This window comes from Schistocerca gregaria, chromosome 1 (genome assembly GCF_023897955.1).
Source record: "Schistocerca gregaria isolate iqSchGreg1 chromosome 1, iqSchGreg1.2, whole genome shotgun sequence".
Taxonomy (NCBI): domain Eukaryota; kingdom Metazoa; phylum Arthropoda; class Insecta; order Orthoptera; family Acrididae; genus Schistocerca; species Schistocerca gregaria.
In genome coordinates, this window is record NC_064920.1 from 1,031,847,223 (window position 1) to 1,031,872,116 (window position 24,894).

The 24,894-nt window shown below is 39.2% G+C and overlaps 1 protein-coding gene across 1 annotated transcript in view; it reads left to right on the forward strand.

Moving 5' to 3' along the window:
• The window catches only part of LOC126285668 (DC-STAMP domain-containing protein 2), a 287,117-nt gene that overhangs the window by 111,230 nt on the left and 150,993 nt on the right, over positions 1-24,894 (forward strand). Inside the window, exons 8-9 of the mRNA XM_049984879.1 lie at positions 650-803; positions 11,618-11,786. Coding sequence (XP_049840836.1) covers positions 650-803; positions 11,618-11,786 — 323 coding nt within the window. The remainder of the gene's footprint in view (positions 1-649; positions 804-11,617; positions 11,787-24,894) is intronic.

The following is a 24,894-nucleotide window of genomic DNA, read 5'->3' on the forward strand; positions in this document are numbered from 1 at the left end:
TTTTATGTCAGGGTAATTCCGCTGCAGAGTGAGAATTTCATTCTATAAATTCAAATTATTTGAAATTCCTGCTGTCCGAGCTGCTTAGTATCTCAAATTTGTGACTCAAATTTTTAAAGGGAAATTTATACTGTTAAGAAATTTGAAATTGGATATTGATAGACAGAAAGCTCTACTGTACTGAGCTGTCTCTCTCTCCCTCTCTCTCTCTCTCTCTCTCTCTCACACACACACACACACACACACACACACACACACACACACACACACTCACTCTCTCACTCACTCACTCACTCCCTCTCTCTCTCTCTCTCTCTCTCTCTCTCTCTCTCTCTCTCTTTCTTGGAATTGATGTATCCTACATCCACTATACTAATAGAGTCTATAATTGATCAAAATGGACCAATAAATAATGAGGATAGTGATTTTATTAATTTTATACTTGTTTTCTTGCACTTTTTTTATTTTTGTCAAAGATTATATGTTTATTCTTTTGCCCTGCTGGAATGAAAAGTACCTTTAACTAATATTTGTTGATATACTTTGTAGTTTCCATACTTATTTTGCTTTCTGCTTCTACATCTACATGTTTTCCAGATGCAATAAAATATTTTGATCCAATTTAGCCATGACTTTTTATTTCTTACAGAGCAGTGTATTACTGGAGGAAGTATATGACCAATGATAAATATGACAACCGGTATATAACAAAGGAATTCTACAAACTGGATGAGAACCGTTCTAGGTTAGGTCATGAAACCATACTTCCATTAAAAAATCGTGAAAAGAGGAAATACATTACGGTAACTTTCATAAAAATTAAATTTTACTACAATACAGTTTAAAGATTTCTTGTGAGCTGCATAGACAGTCACTTTTTGTGATTGTGATTGATCACTCTTTCAGTTTGTTGAGTTAAAGAAAAAGGGAATAATACTAATCAATGCAGAAATAGTTCCTACACTGCAACAATAATGTTATCCTCCATCTACACCTGTGAAGTCATAATGTGATGTAACAGATAATTCTGCAAACTGAGCTGAGTTCTTGATGTTGTGCTCACATTTGCCACATGGACTCAAAACTAATGGCAAGTGTTTTGCAAGGTGGTATGTTGACACTCCTATTGCACTCACTATGGGTCTTAGAGGTGTGCCCTGTTTGCTTATCTTTGGAAGCCCAGAGCCTAGGTGGTGCAGCAGCGTATGGCCGAAATCAAAATTCGTTCAGGGAGGGATGGGGGGAGGGGGGGGGGAGGGAAGAGAGAGAGAGTGAGAGAGAGACAGAGAGAGAGAAACTTTTTTGAGGGACGGAAGGGTGCTGAATTTAGAACAAAGAATGAAGCACAGAGGGGGCTATAGAAGAGAAAGAAAGTATGTGAGAACTGGAAATATAAGATAAGTTGGAAAGAACAGTAATTCAACAAAATTCAATTAAATTAAATGTTGAAGAAACAGCTAACACTTGCACACATTGTATAGAGTTAAGTTGCAGCACATCTTTTTTTTTAATTTTCATGTTATTTTTTTTACCTGAAATTGGCTAACATCAACGCTGTTGATGAAACAATTGTAATGCAGGACTATTAACAGAGAGAAATCACATTCACTAACAAAGAGATAGAGGGGCTGGCCAGTACTTACCTCAGCTCAGTACAGCCAATACAAACACAAAAAACAACCGAAAATTTAAATTCCTAGCTTTCGGAATAAATGTTCCTTCATCAGGGAGGAGATAGGGGAAAGAAAGGGAAGAAGGGAAAGTGGATTTAGTTACTCACAACCCAGGTTATGAAGCAACAGGGAAAGGAAAACAGGGAGGGTAGCAAGGATGGAGGCATGGTCATCTAAACACTTTCTCTTCTTCAGTGTTATAGCCAGCCCCTCTATCTCTTTGTTAGTAATTGTTTCACATCTTTATATGAGATTTTCCATTAATTAGTTAGAAATCACATTTACTCTGGTGTCCACATTGGGACTTATAAATGGAATAAGAAGTAGCTCTCAGTTCCTGTTACATGTATGTTGTATGGCAAGACTATATGGTAGCAGGTATACAAATATACCTGGTTTTGTGTATTGAACATTTACTAGGTTAGCATCCAGCTTTCAGGTTTGTACACTGGCTAAGATTTGACTACTGAAGTGTTATGGGTCAAGTTATGGGTTGTAACAGAGTCAACTACTTCACTAATGAAGTATCACACTGATGCTCTTCATGATAAATTTTACCCTGATTATTTTCTTACAGTTGCTTTCTCATATGCTCCCGAAGCTGTGGACTTGCTATGGCATACCATGCCCTGTACCATGTGATTTTCTTTGCAGCTACAAAGGGTCAAGGGCTCTAAGAGACCTCACATCTACATCAATGTACTACAAGATGATGAAACTGCTTCTTCTCTCTGTATTTTGTTGCTCTTATATAACAATTACAATGTTTGTTGAACAGATCCATTATTTATCAGAACAACATCACCAATTCCAATCTTGCAACAGAACAGAAGAGAATGTCATTTCTCTTCAGGTTCGTTCAACTATTTATGGGCGTTCTCATTGAAGGCAGCACCTCTTGTTTGCCGCCTTCCAAAACAACGCCAAGCCATGATGCCAAACCATAAGAGACCCCTTTACAGCAGGTAAAGACACTGTCACACCTAGGTAATGTTCTCTGCTCGTGTGTTTTTCTCCAATTCTGTACAATCAGCAAGCCAACAGGTGTACAATGGAAAGTTCTCTGCATGGTAACTACATAAACATTTTTACACAAACATCTTTCACCTGAAGGCGATACAGATTGGCCAGCTCAGACCTCATGGTCAGTTTCGACATTGAGTCACTTTTTGCCGAAGTTCCACTCAAGGATTCACTGGTATTTGTGGAAAAGAAATTTGGGCCCTCATTCACCAAGTTTTCAATTTTGTGCTTGTGTCCACATATTTTCTTTTTGGTGGACATTGCTATGAACAGACTGATGGGGTGACTATGGATAGTCCCCTGTCACCTGTGGTGGCCGATATGTACATGGAAGACTTTGAGGACAAGGTGCTGGATGCAGTACCACTAAAACTGACAGCCTTTTACAAATATGTTGATGATACATTCATCATTTGGCCTCATGGGAAAAATGAGATTCAAGTTTTCTTGCACCACATGAACTCTCTCCACAACCAAATTCAGTTCACCATGGAGATGGAGCAAAACTGTCAGCAGCTATTCTTGGATGTTCTGGTATGGAGAAAGCCAGATGGAATGGTGAGACACAGTGTCCATTAGAAGAAAATCCACACGAACCAGTACTTTTATGCCTCTAGCTGTCACCACCCCTCACAAAGGGAGGAAGATCTAAACATGCTGGTCCACAGACCTCATGTGATCTCCCACAAAGTCTAAAACCAAAACTGAACCATCTCAGGAACATGTTCTGTAATGACTGCCAAATTAAACACATCTTCAAGTAAAAGACAACACCAAATCGAACACCTGATGAAGATCAGCCGAAAAAGATAGCCCTAAATCCAATGAAGGCAACATATCTGGAAAAGTTGGTAGAATTTTAGAGTGACAGAATATCACGTGTGTACTACCGACCGGCAATGATCAAATCCGTTTTAGGGATAGTAAAATACAACTTTGTACTCTAGAAATATGGAGTGTATTACATACCATGCAAGTGCAGGAATGCATATGTTGGACAAACCATTTGCACATTTGAAGAAAGGTGCATGGAACACAAATAGCACACTAACCTCCAGCAGCCTACAAATTCAGCAATTGTTCAACACTGCCTTGAAACGAACCACAGAAGTTAATATGAAGACACAAGAATTCTGCACAAAACATCTCACTGTTGGGATAATATATACAAGGAGGCTATCAAAATCTGGGTACAAACCACATAAACAAGGACAATGGATTTCAGCTTAGTCAAGCATGAATCTCGATACTGAAAATTCTCCAGAAGCAGTGGAAATGGAACAAAGAGCATGGTGAATGTGGAGTGCAGACTGAGGACTGCCACTCAGCTCCCAGGCATGACCTATCCCCACCACAGTGGCTGGCACATCGTGCAGTACATACACGCGGTCAATGGAGGGAGGGAGTGAGGCGATTTGTATATACAAGGTGAACATTAATAAAACTGACAAACTGTAGGGATGGATACCTAACTGGGAATGCAGGAAAAAAATTAATATGAAAATGTGTCCAGAAATGCATCATTGGCACAGTAGATGGTGATGATGAATCCAGTACCTCTGACCAAGCCCGCCTGGCTAGCCACGCGGTCCAACGCACTGCTTCCACCGGGACCGGTGTGCCAGCTAGCCTGTGGATGGTTTTTAAGGCAGTTTTCCATCTGCCTTAGTGAATACAGGCTAGTTCTCCTTATTTCACATCAGTTGCATTATGTCAGCGATTGCTGCATAACCACTGTCTCTCCACATCCGTGTACACCATCATTCCTCTACCACGAAACATCTGGGGTTACACTCGTCTGGTACAAGACGTTCCCGGGAGGGGAGGGGAGGGGGCGTTACGTTGTGGGGTGGCAGTAGGGTGGGTGGACTGCTGTGGCCTGCTGTGGGTTGTGATACACAGAGGGCTGCAGTGGGACGAAGCTCCTCCATCGTTTCTAGGTCCCACGTTTAATACACACACACACACACACACACACACACACACACACACACACACACACACACACACGCACGCACACGCACACGCCTCTGACCAAGTGCCTATGTTCTTTGTGTGTTGCAGGCTATGTGATTGATGCAGCATCCTGTAAGTAGCAGAATGGTCTAGTATTCATGTTGGGAACAAGCTGAGATGGTGTAGTGTACAGTCAAGTAGATGGAAATGATCAAGAGGCAGCACAGCTATACGAAAACTAGTACCATCACAGACACCAACCACATCACATAACATTTCAAACCCTTCTTAGGCTATTGTGTGATCATGGGTCCTTTCAGAAAGACAAATTTGCAGGAAGGCAGCAGACTTTGTGTACATCAAATTTGGAGTACCAGGTTCTACAGGATATTGAGGCAAATCCTAGAACTTGGTCCAGGAAAGGGGCTGCCAACATTGTGTAAGCCAAAGTATGAGTATGTGTATCCTGCATGACAACTACTACTTTCCCTACCACCTGCAATTCTGTGGTGGCCACTTTGAACATCTGTTGTAACATGGATGCAGTGCAGCTCTTTACTGTGTTCTGGGATGATTTGTTGTCATTGAACACACACCATCCATTTCTGGACACATGTTCATAGGATCTTCCTTCCTCTATTTCCAGTCAGTAATCCATCTCTGCAGTTGGTCAGCTTTATTAATGTTCACCTATACATTTTCCCTTCTGGTCCAAAATGTCAGTCAGCAGGAGTTACCTGATGAAAATGGCAAGTTACACTGTCAAACATTCATTAATGATCAATCAGTCTGGCTGCAGGCCCAAGAGACTTTAAAGTTTTTGTGTCATCCTTCTTTCTATTCTACTATGCTCACTTGATGAATGATGGACTTTGTGATTCCAAATCCTTGATCAAATTTATAGCTAACCCAGTGAGTGTTAATAGTGTGTTTCTGCCTTACTTGGGCACCTCATCTGCCTGATTTGTATTTTAAGATTAACTGCATTCTGTGAAATAATATAAGAGGGCCATTTATCATCTCTGTGAAGACTGTGATGGAACCTCTTACCTCAATATGTTGCAGTTGTGGTTGTTTCCACAACTAGCTGCTGATTTCATCTTAAAACAAGATAAGGCATCCCTTCATTGGAGCATCAGTGTTTCATAAATGACAAACTTTCATCTTGCTGACCTGGGCAGTGGTGAAAATGATCTGGTTCTGTTTCGTGGTGCCCCGCGTCGCCTGATCGGTGCCCTGCGTCGCCTGACCTACACCTTCTGATGGTTTCCTTTAATGGTACTTTAAGGACATTATGTACATCCACCCTCACCCCACTGTTATACCCCTTGCACTAACTCCATACTGTTTGGAAAACTAAATGTAGTCCATTTTGAAAACTGACTCCTGGCTGATAAAGTCAGTCATCAAGCCCTCTCCTCTGCCCACCTGCAAAACTGAGACAGCAGTGCCTCATGATCAGTGAGAAAGTTGAACTCAGGAGATTGACAAGACATTACTGTCATCCACTATACATCTTAGAACATGATGTTCTTGCAAAAGTATTACACTAGTGTAATGTGTGATGTGATTTAGTTATCTCCTTTCATTATTAACCACTACCCTGAATCCTCTAAGTAACCTTTGACTGTGCAGTCACAAAAACTGTGTTCACTGACCGAGTGGTTCTCCTCACATGCACAGAAAAGATGTATGAAATTCTGTGGTCATACAGCAAAAATGGATGACGCTTGCTTCACCAAGAAAATCTTTGCATCATCATTGGAACCATACAATCCAAAATACTTTGGCTGGTAGACACTCAAAGTTACCTCACAGAGATTAGTATTGACCCACTGGTGACTACACGGACTACATACAGCCAGAAAACCAGCAAACATAACCTAATTCCCAAGAACACAACAGGAACAAATTTGAAAGTTAAAAACACATAGACCCAAGAAATAAGTCAGCCCCAAAAATGAAGAGGAAGTGCAGGGAAAACAAGAAGAACAAGAAAATCAGTGCTAAGTAATAGTTCCAGTGGAGGATATATATATATATATATATATATAGTGACGGTATTATGAATAAGGTAGATCTCTGCTCACCATATAGTGAAAAAGTTGAGTCACAGATTGACTCAGTAAATAGGCTGCTAAGTACATAAGCTTTCGCCCAAAAAGCTTTCTGAAAGGAGCAATCTTGCGAGCTGAGATTGCTTCTCCCATCATGTGCAGTTACTCACAGCCTGGTCTTGGCAGCCAGAGACAGTGGTCATGTGTGTGGGTTTCAATTTTAATCCCTAAACACCTTCTGCTTGTTAGGCCATCTATCAATGTATCACATATGTGTGATCCAACATAACTGTATTCCCTCTTTGTGCTGAAGTGGATACTGTTTGTTTTCCTAATGTTCAGTTTAATTTAATGCACACTGCCCAATCATAAACGTCCTTGAGAGTTTCTTTGCTTTCTCTAAAAGGGAGTTCTGGTGTTTTATCAGTAACTATGATGTTGCTGTCATCAGCGAAGAGAAATTTTTCTCTGTGTCTTGTACTAACTGGAAAGTCATTGCTATATGTTAAGAACAGATTTAGATCCAATACACTACTCTGCAGAACAACCATGTTTATATGTTTCTTGTCCAATAGTTGTTTCATTAGAAATTTATCATGAGCAGATGTATGAACTATCCCTATCTTCTGCAACCTGTTTTCCAGGTAAGACTACAACCACTTGTTTGTTACTTCTTTTAGACCAAGTCTCCTTTCTTCTTTATAAGGACAATGGTACGTCCTCCAGGAAGGAAGTTCCAATCTTCAATATTTGCAACATTGTGATTTCAAACAATGGAAAATCCAGAGATTAGCTGGCTGTTTTTCAAGGAGCTCCTTGTGGGATGGAGGAGTGGTTATGTATGTAAAAAACAGTATTCCATTTGAGTCCATAGGCGTATTACGGTACTGCACTGAACAGATATTTGAATGTTGTGCAGGGGCAGTTGAAACTTCCTATTGCTGTTGTTTATAGGTCCCCTAACTCTTGACTTCAGAGCATTTCTGCTCAAGCTAGAGAGGATTTTTGACTCACTTTGTAGGCAGTACCAGAAATTAGTTATATGTGGTGACTTCAATATAAATTTTGTGTATGATGGTGCAAGAAAAAGGATTTTGGTAGAACTCGTAAATTCATATGACCTAATGAAGACTATGTTTTCTCCAACGAGGGTGCAGGGGAACAGTAGCACAGCCATAGACAATATTTTTATTCATTCTTCATTACTGGATGGGCATTCTTTTAGTAAAAGGTTGAATGGCCTTTCACACCATGATGCATAAATTTTAACACTAAAAGGTTTTAGTACTCAAACAAAGTCACATTTAATTACAGACTATGTAGGAAAGTTAATCTAATAACAATAGAAAGTTTTTTAAAACTTGTCAAGGAACAAGAGTGGCAGGATGTTTATAGTGCCGATAACATAGATGATAAATACAATGCTTTCCATAACACATTTCTCAGGCTCTTTGAGAGTTGCTTTCCATTAGGACATTCTAAACGAGGTACTAGCAGTAATGGGCAGCCCGGGTGGCTGATTAGAGGGATAAGGATATCATGTAGAACAAAGCGGGAATTATATCAAAATGTTAGAAGTAGTCACAATCAAGCTACAGTAGCCCATTACAACGAGTATTGTAAGATGCTTAAAAATGTTATTAGGAAGGCAAAGAGTGTGTGGTATGAAAATAGAATAGCTAATACACAGGATAAAATTAAAACCATATGGTCAGTTGTGAAGGAAGTGTCTGGTCAGCAGCACAAAGTTGACGATATAAAGTCAGTTCGCAGTAAAAATATTTCTGTTACTGATAAATCAGATATATGTACAGTATTTAACAATCATTTTCTTAGCATTGCTGGCGAATTAAACAAAATTTTAGTTTCTACAGGAAATCATATAACTTCCTTGTCAAACGCCTTTCCGATGTTTATGTCTGCAATAGTCCTCTGTGATACAGACAAGAGGGAGATTGAGTAAATAAGCCGAGCGGTTCTAGGTACTTCAGCCTGGAACCGTGCAGGTTCGAATCCTGCCTCAGGTATGGATGTGTGTGATGTCCTTAGGTTAGTTAGGTTTCAGTAGTTCTAAGTTCTAGGGGACTGATGACCTCAGCTGTTAAGTTCCATAGTGCTCAGAGTCATATGAACCAATTTTTGAGTCAATAATCATGGTTATGATGGAGCGTCCGGCAGAATTTTAAAGTACAGTGCTGCACATGTTAGCCCTGTATTTAGCCATATTCGTAATTTTTCCTTTAGGAATGGTCAGTTTCCTGAGTGATTAAAGTACTCAGTAGTAGCTCACAATTGGTTCACATCTTATTTTAGCAACAGGCAGCAAAAGGACATTATTCACAATGTTGATAACGGCTCTGATGTTGGATCTCAGTGGGATACTATCAAGTGGGGGGTGCCCCAGGGATCAGTGTTGGGGCCGCTCCTGTTTCTTATTTATATAAATGATATGCCCTCGCCGGCCGCGGTGGTCTCGCGGTTCTAGGCGCGCAGTCCGCGCTATGGTCACAGGTTCGAATCCTGCCTCGGGCATGGATGTGTGTGATGTCCTTAGGTTAGTAAGGTTTAAGTAGTTCTAAGTTCTAGGGGACTAATGACCACAGCAGTTGAGTCCCATAGTGCTCAGAGCCATTTGAACCATTTGATATGCCCTCTAGTATTACAGGGAACTCTAAAATATTTCTGTTTGCTGATGACACTAGCTTGGTATTAAAGGATGTTGTGTGCAACATTGGCTCGGTTTGAAATAGTGCAGTACATGAACTCAGTTCATGGTTTGTAGAAAATAAACTATTGTTAAATAACAGTAAGACTCAGTTTTTACAGTTTCTAACAGACAATTCAACAAAACCTGATGTTTTAATTTCACAGAATGGGCATATGATTAGTGAATCTGAACAGTTCAAATTTCCAGGTGTTCAGATAGATAGTAAGCTGTTGTGGAAATCCGATGTTCAGGATCTTGTTCAAAGACTAAATACTGCCATTTTTACTATTCAAACGGTATCAAAAGCGAGTGATCCTTTTGACATGAAAATCAGTCTACTTTGCTTATTTTCATTCGCTTATGTCATATGGTATTATATTTTGGGGTAACTATTCCCATTCTACAAGGATATTCTTGGCTCAGAAATGGGCAGTTCGGGCAATAAGTGGTGTGAGTTCATGAAGCTCTTCTCGACCTCTGTTCACGAGTCTGGTTATTTCGACATTGGCCTCTCAATATGTATATTCCTTATTGTCATTTCTTGTTACCAATATTAGTTTATTCCCAAGAATAAGCAGCTTTCACTTGGTTAATACTTGGCAGAAATGAAACCTGCATTTGGATCGGATTTCCTTAACTCTTGTGCAAAAAGGTGTGCACTATACTGCTGCATCCATTTTCAATAAGCTCCACTCAAATTCATAAATCTTAGCAGTAATCCACGCGCTTTGAAATTGGAACTGAAGAGTTTCCTCATGGGTCACTCCTTCTATTCTGTCAAGGAGTTTCTTGAAAAAGTAAGCTGATTCTTATCGTATTGCTGATAGCGTTTACTTAAACTTATGGACTGACTTTTTTCAAGTTTGTGAACATTTATTTTTATCTGTTATTACTTGTATGTTGTAACCTCATGTACTGACATGTTCCATGACCTTGGAGATTTTCTCCTCAATTTGGTCCAATTTTGACGTATAAATAAAATGAAATAAATATGTATTAACGAAGTATCAAGAACCGGTTTTAAATGATTACACTAGGGATATGCTGCAATTCCTCATGTATTGCTCACAGAGGGATCATGAGGATAAGATTAGAATCATTACTTCATGTACAAAGGCACTGAAACAACCATTCTTCCCACACTGCATACATGAATGGAACAGGAAGAAACCTTAATAACTGGTACAATGGGACATACCCTCTGCCATGCACAACACATTAGTTTGCAGGGTAAAGATGTAGATGTGGATGTTGATGTAGATGTGGATGTTGAGTCGCAGATAAACAAAACAAAAAGACTGTCAGAAAGTGAGCTTTCTGCCAACATACCATGCTGGATCAGACATTAACTTGTACATTATCAAGGAGAATATTTTAATACATTTGTTGAAATGTGCCTTAATTGTCATCTATGTGCCTCAGAATGTTGTTGTTGTTGTTGTTCTCAGTCCTGAGACTGGTTTGCTGCAGCTCTCCATGCTACCCTATACTGTGCAAGCTTCTTCATCACCCAGTACCTACTGCAACCTACATCCTTCTGAATCTGCTTAGTGTATTCATTTCTTAGCCTCCCTCTACGACTTTTACCCTCCTTGCTGCCCTCCAATACATGTCCTACCAACCGATCCCTTCTTCTAGTCAAGTTGTGCCACAAACTTCTCTTCTCCCCAATCCTGTTCAATACCTCCTCATTAGTTATGTGATCTACCCATCTAATCTTCAGCATTCTTCTGTAGCACCACATTTCAAAAGCTTCTATTCTCTTTTTGTCCTCAGAATATGAGGGGATGATTGTTAGATTCATAAAATAGATCAGAAAAATGTAAAGTGACAATTATTGTTCCAACTAATGTTATGTGGACGGTCCTGTGTGACGTGGATGCTGTAAGATTATTAATGAAGAGTTGAGTGCCTAAGGCTCCTCAACAGGACTCTCCCACTTCCTAACCTCAGCTTTGGCACCCATTGTCTTCACGACCATGTCCTAACATATTTTACAAGTTGAAAAAGTCTGAGATTGGGTGCTGCTGATGTTAGATTCCAGAGATGGGCAATATTTGTGACAATGGTAGTCACTGAAGGAGAGAGGGTGGGGGGGGGGGGGGGAGGGGGGGACATAGGGAGAGCACAAAAAGAAATAGCAAAACAGCATTAATTATACAAAGTAACATCAGACTACTGTAAGTTGTGCATTGTTACAGATGGTTACTCTACATCTGAGTGGCAGCGAGAAGCTGAGACTTACTCGATCTGTATCATTTGTGATTCACATAACGATAAAAATATTAATATTAATGGCTTATGATTATTGTCTATATTGGATTCTTGACAAGATCCATCAACATGGTCGATTCACTTCCAAGATTCAAGGTAGGTTAAGTTCCTTTAATTTTACTAGGTTGTACGAAGTATCAGCAGGTTGTTTTCAACTTTGTCTAATGTTCAAACTAAGAGACAAGAGCTTACTCACTTTAGGTGGGTTTTAACTAACAGTGTGCTTGTAGATAATGTCATCAAATGCTAAAAGCAAACTTTTATATTCCAAAATTTTTGTTTTAAAGTATATTTGGATGGATAAAAAATCTACTGAGTGACAACAGGAGAAAACACTTTATGGAAATGTTCCAGCTTTCTGAGCTAGAGGTTTCTTCTTCTGGCAGAAGGGTTGAAAGGAATGAAGAGGAATGAACAAAAGTGACTGGTGTGGCTTAGGAAACGTAGAGAGTTACGGAGCAGTCACCCAAACCCCAGCTCGGTGCAGACTTACCAGATGGGATGAAAAGGTAAAACTGGTTGATGGGGAATACCTGAGAGCATAAAGGTGGGAGATAGGGTAATAAGCAAGAGAAGATAACTTACAAAAACATTTGCAAGAGTTAATAAGAGCAGGAAGCTAAGTTCTTTATACGTGGTAGACAGTGTGGTGGAGGGTGGGGAAAGGCCAGAAAATAAAATATATAGAAAACTAAAAGGGACTGAAGGAAAGGAATTGTTGCTGAAAAGAACTGCTGGGACCAAATAAATTAATGTAAGTTTAGGCCAGGTGGTTGGTGAGAATCCAAGGACATTTTGTAATGCCAGTTTCCACCTATGGAGTTCTGAGAAACTGGTATCAGGTGGAAGGATCCAGATTGCACAGGTACTGAGGTCATGACTGTAGAGCTTGCTCTGCAACAGGCTATTGTGTGTTACCAGTGTACACCCTCTGGCTATAGCCATCCATCCTAACTGATAACTTGGTGGTCGTCATACCAATGTAGAAGGCCAAACAGTATTTGCATAACAGCTTGTACACAACGTGTGTCATTTCACAAGTGGTGCTCCCTTTGATTGTTGGTGTACCCATCGGACAGATAGCCACCTGCAATACAACATGTCATGTACCAGCTGTTATGTATACACTGTTAACATTAATTTCTTTAGTCTCAGTATTTCTTTTTAGTAACTATTACTCTTCCTTGCATCCTTTTATTTTTCTATGTCTTTTATTTCTGACCTGTCTTCCCCTGCTTCTCCACCCACGCACCCACCCCCCTCACCCCCCTCACCTGTCTATCACATATAATGCACTTAGCTTTTAGCTCTTATTAACACTTGCACAGTGTTCAGTAATCTCTGTCATGCTTATTGCTCTATCTTCCACCTTTTAGCTTTCAGGTTTTCAAATCTCATCTGGTGTGGTCCTCAACAATCAGTCTTTCCTTCTCATTCCATCTGGTAAGTCCGCCCTGACCTATGGTTTTGGGCAACTTTTTCATAACTCTGCCCATTTGGTAAACCTCAACAGTCTTTTCCTTTATCTCTCTTCCTACGCCTTCAACCCATCTTTCAGAAGAAACAGTCCCTGGCTCCCAAATCTTCCATATTTCCATAACTGATACATGTGTTTCTTCCTGCTGCTGCATGGTGAGTAGATTTTTTATAGAATTGATTTTTTTTTTTTTTTGTTGATATAAAATTTTGTGTTGATACTGAAATACCATGACACACTGATTCAGGTAACATGTTTCCATTCTTCAAGTGTACGAATTGTGTGAGACGGCATAGTGTTTAAAGCACTTATAAAGATCCTCTCATCATTTTCAACATTGAAGATATTAATTTTAAGTAGTATTGCTTCCAAGTGTTAACCATTTTATTTGCAATGAAAGTAAATAATTTTTAAGAAAGGTATCCTTACATATAAGTATAATCATGTACTTAACTTGTTAATGGCATCAATGTCCAGGGGTTTGATAACTGTCCAGGTTTGCTGAATAGACAAGGCTGAAATTTTATAACTTGTTTCCACATTTGGTAATTTATTTCCAGTTCATACTATAGAGTGACAAACACTGTTCGTTTTCATATTATATCACAAACCATAATGAAAACAAAGATACTGCATAGTGGTACATGCCAAAGACCCTAACAAGCTGTTCATTGTTAGGGTTGCAAAATCAGTGTGACTGTCTTGATGCCAAAAATATATGCCCCGGCAACCAGGAGTGATGGTCCGGCAAGCCATTTCATTTCATAGGTCTTCATCTACAAATGCTTAGAGCACAGCAGTATGTCAATTATATTGCTATGCCCCATATTGTTGCTCTTTATGGCATACCATCTTGGGCTTACATTTCGCAAGATAATGTCCACCAACTCACAGCGACAGTCTCTACTGCCTGTCTTCATGCTTGACAACCCCAAATTGATCAGCAAGGCTTCCGAATCTTTCCCCAATTGAGAATGTGGCAAGGCCCTCCAACCAGCTCAAGATTCTGATGAGCTAATGCACCAATTGAACAGAAGTTGGCATAGTACCCTCAGGAGAACATCCAACAACTCTAGCATTCAACGCCAAGCTGCACAACTGCTAGTGTAAGGGCCAGAGGTGGACCAGTGGGTTACTGACTTGCTCAATTTGTGAATCTTGTTCTTTTGAATAAATCTTCCAATTTACTGTCAATTTGTAAGGATTTGTTTTTCTGTACACGTACATCACACTGATTTCCATCCTTCCTGGTTATTTCCCTTGTGGTGCCTCATGTATATCCCCCCTCAGACATAGAATCTGTACAAGATTGCGTGACTTTGATATATGCATGAAAATTAGTTGTTGGAAAAAAAAAAAAAATGCTGTGATCAGAGGCTTTCCTGGTGCATGTGTTGCTTTCAAGACTCTCGGGTGTCCAGCGAGATGCGATCGTTGAAGTCCCATGATATTTCGGCGAATAACCTTTCCGCCATCATCAGGTGGTTCTGATGGAATGGTCTGTCTGCTCATTGTCAGTGTTATTTATGTCTGTCAGTCAACCTTTGGTTCCCTGCACCGATGGTCCGATTACGGCCGCCGAACTTCCGGTTGCTGCCGCTGACATTCCGTTTGCGTGCGCTGAAGCTTCGATTGTGGCTGCTGACAATGCGTTTGCGGGCGCCAACCCAGGTCTGCGCCCATCCCGGCATCGCGCTGGGTGGTGGAAGATGCAGAATCCCATGGAGTGTCCTCTGCAGCCATCGTAGAAGGGTCTTGTGTTCGCTTGTGGCATGACTCCTTGATGGAGTTAAGTAATAGTTGTCATGCCTTGCTTAGTTGAAAACCTGTGTCTCGGTTTATGAGATTGTCCGTTACGTGAATTTCAATGGCCTCCTTGAAGATGCTTTCCCAGTAGAAACTAGTAGGGGCCAGTAGAGACCAAGATTCTGACCCCTACCAGTTTCTACTGGGACAACATCTTCAAGGAGGCCATTGAAATTCACATAACGGACAATCTGATAAACCGAGACACAGGTTTTCAACTAAGCAAGGCATGGCAACTGTTACTTAATTCCATCAAGGACTCACTCCACAAGCGGACACAAGACCCTTCTATGATTGCCGCAGAGGACACTCCTTGGGATTCTGCATCTTCCACCACCTGATGCTACGCCGGGGTGTGCGTGGACCTGGAACGCCGCCCGTAAACAGATTGTCGGTGGCCACAATCGAAATGTCGGCATTCGCAAACGGAATGTCGGCGGCCACAACCGAAAGTTCGGAGGCCACAATCAGATCATCGGCACAGGGAATCGAAGCCTGACTGACGGACATAAATAACACTGACAATGAGCAGACAGACCATTCCATCAGAACCACCTGATGATGGTGGAATGGTTATTCACCAAAACATCATGGGACTTCAATGATCGCATCCGGCTGGACACCTGAGAGCCCTGGAAACAAATAAATTGCTGTTTGAACTTTCTTGATAGCATTTGAATGTGGAAGATCCTTTGTCATGATAATATCAAATGAGTGGAAACATTTGTTCTTGAAAAACTAATTTTTGCATGAAAATGTTAAGAAAATTGAAATAAAAAATATAAATTTTCAAGCAGATAACATTTTTGTGTAACTTGATTGATAATGTCATTTGTAAAGATTACACATAAAAATTGGTAATCAAAATTTTAAATGTCTAAGAGTAAAAGGAGTAAATGACATTGTTGTCTTCTAATGTTTTGATGACTTAAAGTGTGAGTGTGGGTGTGGGTTATACTGATGTATTTCAACAAACCACATTCCTCTTCTTTAAGAGGAGACTTACCTGGAATTTTGCAATCCCTCTTCTTTACGGGATAGTCAGCTGCTGGAAAATCTCTTGACTTCTACTCCGTTGAGTAGCGCTAGGTACAGGAACTTTTAAGCCTCTTTCTACTTATAAAATGAATAGACATACAAACTTTCCTTTTTGCCAGTTAACAATGTATTTGACTTTCATGCACAACATAATTCACACTTTCAACATACATATGCAACTTTCTGTAAGTACCTCATACTATCGACCATTAGAAACAAAATGTTTTGCATTCAAAAGAAAGTCTGCTTAGACACCATGACTTTCGAAAAAGGATACTGAAAAAACGTCTTGCCTCTACCAAGGTTGAGTCAAGAGGTTATGAGTATTTCTTCAACTGTAATTAACAATAGTCAATGACACAATAAGCACAGAGTGACATAAAAACTCCATGGCTCTTCTTTAAACATGCACTAAAACTTCTATGGCTTGCCTGACAGATACTTTTCGGAGCTGTTCGACCGCCGTGTCTACTTTCATCCTGATTTTAAACCTGCACACACAAGAATGTGATGCACAGTAGGTAGGATTCTACCATCCCACACTCGTATCTAGAATATCGTGTGTTCGAGACAGTAGAAGGCCAAGTGGTTCTAGAATTTACACAGAAATTTTTGGATCACTACAGTCTGTCACTAGGGAGATAATTACAAAGTAAAAAGAAGTTGTAAATAAGACGAAATGCATATGAGACATAAGAAAGAGTCCATTATGTTACAAGAAACAATTTTTCAAGTATTTGTTCATGAATAAATCTTTCGTGGATGTGTCAAAAAAGTTGTTTTATCCACTTAAGTTTCAGTCACATTCTCAATAAAACCTGTATTATAACCACTTGATGTTCTTTTTCACAAAACTGTATTTTTGTTTATACATGTAAATTGTCCGTGTGAGATGTCAGTTTTTACACTGTGTTGTGAATTAACAGAAAAATATTTTAGTACTCAGCATAAGTCCTCACTTCTTTTCCGTCACAAACAGAGAGACGTCATTTGGTTTCTCTTCATGCCACGTATTTGTTTGTGAGGGTGGAGGACTAGAAGACAACATTATGTAAAATAGTACATAGTTAACTCCAGGTAGGAATATCAGCAATGTAGTAAAGATAGATTGCTGCTTATCATAAACATAACATACTAAGTTGCAGACAGGCATAATTAATCCCTCAGACATTGCACAGCTTTTTATATTGCTATGACTGCCAACCAGCTGTCCACCAGGAGAATGGCCTCTGCCAAAATGTGGCCAAGACCAAAATAGACCACCCTGTGACACAACACACAGCTGAACATAATATCCTCAATTTCAATAGCTGCTTCATTAAATGAGCCATATGGATCCTTCCCTCTGCCACCAGCTTTTCTGAACTGCACAGATGGGAATCATCCTTACAACACATTCTTCACTCCCATAATTATTCCGCCCTCACCTTTGGTAACATACTGTCCCTACACCCTCCATCCAACAGTTTCATCCCCTGTGGTCTGTCACCTCCTTCCCAGTCTTGACTCCTACCCTCTTTGTTTGTCACCATCTGCCAACACAGTTGCCCATCTTTTCCTGCTCCTCTCCTTTTTCATTCCATTTTTCTCCATATCTGTGCTCCACATCCTCCTTACACTGCACTTGTTGGCATTTTAGTACCTGCACACTCCGCCAGACAGCATTCCTCTCTTCCCCTGCCCATACACTACTTCCCTTCCCTTTCCCCACCCTATCCATATTGCTGGTTGCATCCCAAGTGATAGTCATATTCTGGACAAGCTGCAGGAGTTGACATTCATGTGTGTGCATGTGAGGTGCGCTTGCTTGTATGTATGAATGGTGTGAATTTTTCTTTTGCTTATGAAAGCTGTGGTAGAAAGCTTTACATAAGTGTCTTTTAATTGTGCTGTCTCCATCTTAAAGTGTCTTCTTTATGATAAGTAGCAATTTATCTTGTTCTACATTGTTGTTTACATAAAATATATTAATTCCTACATTTTCTTTGGGTGAGGGCGCACATATCAGCAAGAGTGGAACAATTTAGCCAACACATATATAAAATTGAGCACATGGCTATATCTAAAATTCCAAGACAGAACATTTACACATTAAAAAGTTGTTTGATATTTTCACTCATAGTCATGGACTTTGGAGTTCAAACAGATATTCAGAATTGAATAATCCACTTAAGATATAGCAAAACCAATAAAAGTGGTTACACAAAATGTGTAACCAAGTGACAAAAACAATTTGTTTATGTAGGCAATGAAACACTAATGGAAAAGTTACATATTAAATTTTTGATGCATATGGGTATTTATAAAATTAACAATGTCTTTTGAATCACTTGCACTCTGACAATTAGTACATGAGTGTTTTCATAATAAACGTAATTAATTTCCCCCAACTTTTCAGCATATTTGCTTATTTTCAAGAACAAGAAAAAAGAAAAAAATGTTTTTCATTACCTATTGTGCACAGCACCAGTTTCTTTCAGTTAAATACACAGATTCAAAGAAATTCAAACTACATACTCACAGGGAAAAACTCCAATAACATATTGTATATCTTGTACATCATCATTCATTCATTTGCCATGCCAAATACCCTACTGCATATGAAGACCTCATTGGGTGATTCACGTCCAGTGATATAGTTTTGGATATGGTCCTCACTTGACCAGCATAAAATTTATTCATTTTTTGTGGGCAGCTTTGAAAATTGGTCAAAGAAAGACATTCAAATTTCTAGAATACAATTTCCAATACTTTGTCTTGAGGTACATTAAGTGAAAGGTGAGATAATGTTAAGGGAGAAGTTCAGGTTGGTTACACCAAACAACACCCATTTTGCAGTAGTTCATTTATTCACCTAAACACATGCAAGGCTCACAGAGAGCTGAACATGGCAGAACAGCCCAAACACAATACTCAGAGTCCAAAGACAATGCTCAGAGTCCAAAGACGAACGCATATCGATGCTGGTTTCAACCTCATCAGCGCCACAATGTCATGGTGACATTTTAAACATTTTGTCAAACTTTGAAGTAATATATGTCAGTGATCAATTGTGATAAAACTGTAAAACTTGGCAAAGTGGTTTGAAAATGTCCATTGTCCACATTTTGTAAATTTGATGCACTACTTTTGCTCCAAGCAGCATTCAGAGTTGTCATTGAACATTGTAATGACAAAGTTTTTCCCAGGTTCTCTTCATGTAGTTAGTTTACGAAGCACTACTTTTGTGACCTAGTTTTCTTGAAGTTTGTCTATAAAATTTGCAAGTTTTATGATTTCAGAATTATAGGTTTTGGTATTTATGGACTGAAGTTGGCATAAAAAATGTGGAGCAAACCTAAGTGAATTTTAAACCATTGCATCTCAAAAGAACATCTGGACCATGATTTTAAAGGTGATTCTTTTCTTTAAAAAAGAATGCATTTCAGTCATTAGTTTTTCCTGAAGATCTGCAACTTTCCAACACAGTTTGCAATTCAAATTTCTACTTTGGAGCATCATGCTCTAAGATCACACTATATTGAGAAAGCTGTAGTAATATTCAGTCACAAACACAGTATACCTTGAATGAAGAGTGAAAAATTGGGGTTATTCTGTAATTTTTATATTTTCCTTGCAGTGTCTTACACAAGGAAAAAGTAACTGACTGTTAAAACATGTAATCAATTTTTAATTTTGCCTGTGACTTTGTATTGTTGCTTTGAAAATCTGAGGGATTCAAGAAGTACATAAGTGCTTCAAGCTGACCAATATCTAATTCTGGCAAAAGGCTGAAAAATGTTGACTTCTCCCCTGAGCAAAAGAAACTGTTGCTGAGTTGTTCTACCCTGAGTTTCAATGCTGACTCTAACATTTATCTGCATCATATCACAACTGTGATAACAAAAGTTGAATCCTTACAGAGTTTATGCTTTAATCAATGTTCAAAGAAGAATCATCAGTTTTAAAAGAATTTGAATGTGAGTACTGAAATTCTTGCTAATCCATTACAAAAATTCAGCAAGCATCATTCAGTTTTGCATAAGTTTGTCACGATGCATGCCCTCAGGCACAGGCTACGGAGGGGGCAGTTTATGGTGGGAGGGGACATAAGTTGACTATGCACCCTCAGGGACTCAGATCATCAGTGCACTTGATTACCGCTGCAATTGTTATTGCTGAAATACTGTGCGTATTGGACACTATGGACCAGCACTATATCTGTGCTCTGTTCAATCAGCATTTTGATTTTTTTTCTTTTTCAAATTCTGGTGGCCAGTAAACATGACTTAAAATTACAAATGAAATTCAATGTCAATCATGAACAAGGCTCAATAAGCATTCAAGTGACTCATGAATTTGACCCTGATGAGTTACAACATGAGCAGGTTCTGATGAACAGAGGTGCATGAACTGCTTTGGTTGTACACAGCTGTCATCAGACTTTAAATTAAAAAATGCACACTTCATGATAAAATATTCTCCGGTTGACAGCCAAGTCATTGTTCTCCAGCAACGTTTCAGCAAGTTTCTTACTTGGCATCTTCAGGCAAAGTGTCGGGTTCATGTCTCGTCTGGATCTTTATAGCCGATGGACCACGGGCGTCTCTGCATCCTCGGCCTCAGTTGGGCCAATCAGGCATCAGGCGCGAGCGGAATCAGCATGGCTGTACGTGGGAAACGGGTGCTGCAGTAACCAGGTCCTGGCGTCTCGTCTCAGTGCTGCCGTTTTATTCCATTTAGCACCGCTGACCTGCCTTCATCGGAGCACTCTCGTCTCATTCTTGATAATGTTGTGTTCCACGTACTGCTGAGTTGGAAGCCACTATCCCGATTGACCAGGTTATCACTGACTGTATCTCTACTGCCTCTTTTATAATAGAATCCCAGAAACCCTTCGCTCTACATAGTCTCTTGGTTTCTTCAAACTGAAACGTGTTCTTCACTGAGGCTGTGCTCCACTACCACGGATTTTTCTTTTTGTCTGAGGCAGATGCTTCTCACATGTTCATATATGTATTGTGTTATGCAACGCTGCGTCTGTCCAAAATTATTGTTTCCCCCATTCACAGGAAATACTGTAGACACCCGGTGTTCTTAGAGCCAAGTTGTCCCTCATTGAGCCCAGCATATTTCTGATTTTTGCTGGAGGATGGAGATGGTTTTTATCTTGTTCTTCTCCAGTATCCTGGCAATCTTGGCAGTGGGTGGCCCTGCGTATGGGAGGAAAGCCAGACCTTGGTTGTTCTCTTCTTCCTGAAGGTTCTTCTCCTTCTTCTTCTTGCTCATCTTGAGGGCGCGTCTAATCTGTGTTTCAGTGTAGAAAATGTGAGTATAGAAAAACAAGATTTTACAAAATATATAACAAATTATTTCATAAATGCAAAAACTTCATTAAGCTCTAAATTTAAAGTCCAAGACCAGAATTTTCAAAAGCTGCTTGATGTAGCAGGGTAGAGTCAACAAATGAACATTAAATGTTTAAAGCGATGAAAAGTTTGAAACCGAAAATGTCAGCAGGATAGATGAGGTGCCAATGTCTGTCATAAAGATGACAGCTCCAAAGATTGCAAGGTCCTTGGCATACTTGGCCAACTCATCATTTAGTGAAGGAGTGTTTCCAGAAAGGTTGAAAACCTCAAAAGTTTAAGGTAGAAAACTATCAGCCAATATCACTCCTTCTGGCACTTTCCAAAATATTAGACAAATTGATGAAAACAGAATCAATAAATATTTAAATGACCATAAGATGCTTAACAGAAATCAGCATGGTTTTCTGGCAGATAACTAAAAAAATACCCGAAAATCTAGAAAAAGACAATAGCACAGTAGGAGTAAATTTAGATCTTTCCAAAGCATTTGATGCTTTCAATCATGGCATTCTTTCAGAGAAATTGAAAGTGTTCGGTGTTCATGGGACAGGAAATAGTGGTTTGAATCATACCTACAAAACAGCACACAGATTGTAGGATTGATGTCAGGTTACTCCAGCCACGAAATAAATTTATTATCAGATGCAAAAAAGTTAAAATAAGAGTACCACAAGGCTAGGTCCCACATTTTTTTCTTATCTGTGTAATTGACACCCACATCTCATACAGGTCACCCAATGCTATATTATTTGCACATGATACTACTGTGATAATAAGTACATCAAAGCAGCTGCTGCAAAGAACTACTGATTAAGTTCTAAAGACTGTTCAGTCCTGGTTCAGTGCAAACCGGCTGACATTAAATGAAAATAAAACAAATTTTATGCAACTTGGGAAAATAAGCCAAAGTGTAAATATTGATCTAATGCTGGATGACAAAGCCAGAGACATAGTGACATCTACAAAGTTTCTGGGGATGTTGATGAAAACTTAAATTTTAATGACCATGTAATCCACAGGCACAATGCAAACCCATATTCGGGAAGATTTAAATATTAACAATACCTTCATTATATGTACACAAATGGGTTTTATATGTCAGCGACCAACTTCCAGATTTTCAGACAAATGCCGTAACTACAGTACCCGAAATAGCACAGCACTCCATACTCAGCAAACAAAAAGAACAAACACACAAAGGCATCTGAGTCATATTGGCACAAAACTTTACAACTAACTCTGTCAACATTAGAAGATGAAAACAAAATTACAAATTTAAAGTAAATTAAAAAATAGTCTACTTGAACAATGTTTTTATTCAGTAAATGACAATGTAATCCAATAAACATTTTCTGATAGTGTTTTTATTAAGGCAAACTGAACAGGTTGACTTTTGCCTCACTGTGTATTTTATGACCTTGTATTATTTTGTTTCCACTTTTTTATTTACATGTTAGTACATTATATATCCTTGAAATAGTTTCCCATAAATTTTAATGTACATTTGGACAACTTCTGTACAACATTTACTGTTATACAACATTTATTGTCTGCAGACAGATAAATAAAAATAAATAAAATAAAATGACATAAAACTTATGTAGAGTGTGTAGTAACCAAGTAATATATGAGACTGATCCAAGTAACACAAATATAGCTTTATTAACGAAGCACTGAACAATAACAGAAAACAGACTCTTGCAGATTCCCATGTAACAAAACACAGTACACTTATGTGAACTTTACACTGGAAGGACATAGAAGAGAATCAGTTAGTGTAGCTCTGTGCATATATATGCATGAGTCACCAGCAGACTACACGGCAGAAACCTAGCTGTCTGCATGCCTCCCACAGGCAGCCTCCAGTGGCCAGCCCATGCTGATACAGTTGGCATCCAGTTCAAACACACACACACACACACACACACACACACACACACACACACACACACAAGGCAACGCCTAACTCAGCGCACTCACTTTCACACACACTAGTCACAGGATATAACAGAGTGGGCACAATGCAAGCTATTAATACATATTACCAAGTTTCACAGCTTTAGCACAATTATTTACTGAAACACATCACTTCAGATTTGTTTGAAATGACATCAGGAGTTTTTGTCACCCTTCACTTAGGTTTTTACTCATCAAGTATTGAAAATTGTGGGCTAGAAATCTGAATATCTTCCTTTGATCATTTGGCAAAGCCTTACAAAAAAATTCTACAAAATCTGTGATGATCAAGTAGGTAAACATAGACCAGCTGAAAGGTTGGTTTGTGCGGGTTGAACGGACCAGATTGCATAGGTCATCAGTCCAAACCAGCTGACAGGGGATCACCCAATAATCGAGTGATAATGTGCAGTCGAGTTCGCCATGGTGACAGGTCTGTGCCTTCAATACTTTGGCTGTCTCTGATTCAGGTGGTAATAAGTGTTATGCCGAATGTGCTATTGAGGACGTAGTGAAATATCTCTATTGCATGGAGGACACTGCCCTTCCAACATTTCAGGACTGAGTTTTCAGAGAATAATATGTACTACAGTACTTATCGCTCATGAGAAGCGGGAGGGACATCATGAAGATAGCATTATGCTAATAAAAGCTTATATGGGTGCATGTTAGCAGATGTTCTTCACACATTCCACCTCTGAGGGGAGTGATAACAATCTTGACACAATGAACCAAGTGAACCCTGCCACATACTTTCCTACTATCCACATCATAACCGTGGCCAAAACAGACAGATTTGTGAAATCTCCATGAATATGAAGAATTTAACATTTTGGATTACTTAATTTACCTGCAACAATGATTAACTCTTGCAAACCATGAGGGGAGGAGGGGGGTTGTGTACTTCATGCCCAACTTTTGAAAATATTTTTGATCAAATCACTTACTTAATATTTTAACATTTTGAAAAAAAAAATACTCTTTTTAATTAATTCTTCTACCAGATTCCATACATGTTTTAATTTTTTTCAATTAAACTTGACTAAAAATCTAAGTCTCAGTAGTAGAAGTCACTTTCCCCAGTCAATGTTGTATTCAGTGTTTCCAGGTTCAAGGCCTACCTTACAGGTGAGTATTTCTTTAAATGGTATGTTGAGAATAAAAGTAAACAACAGTGAATGAAATTTGTATTTTCAAAAGTGTTTTTGAGGGGGCCTTAAAATCGGTAGTACATGTTATCGAAAGTGCGTTGTTATTGCTAACAGTGTGCTAAAAGATATTTTCGGGTTCCGGAGCCTACTTTTGCACCAGAAACTTTTTAAGAACCATGTTCTTAATATATTTCAACAACAGCTGATGGATTTTGTTTATTTTTTAATTTCTGTAGGGTGCCCACAAAGTGCTCTACCCCCGCAGTAGTGCATGCTATGGAAAATGCCATGGTGTTGCGAAGGTTAATAGTTAGCTTAGGACTGATGAAGAAATTAACTGGATTTGGTTTGTTTCTATGCATGATATGTCTCTCACACTATTATTCTGGTAGTTTAAGACTAGAAATTAATTTATACTTTTTATA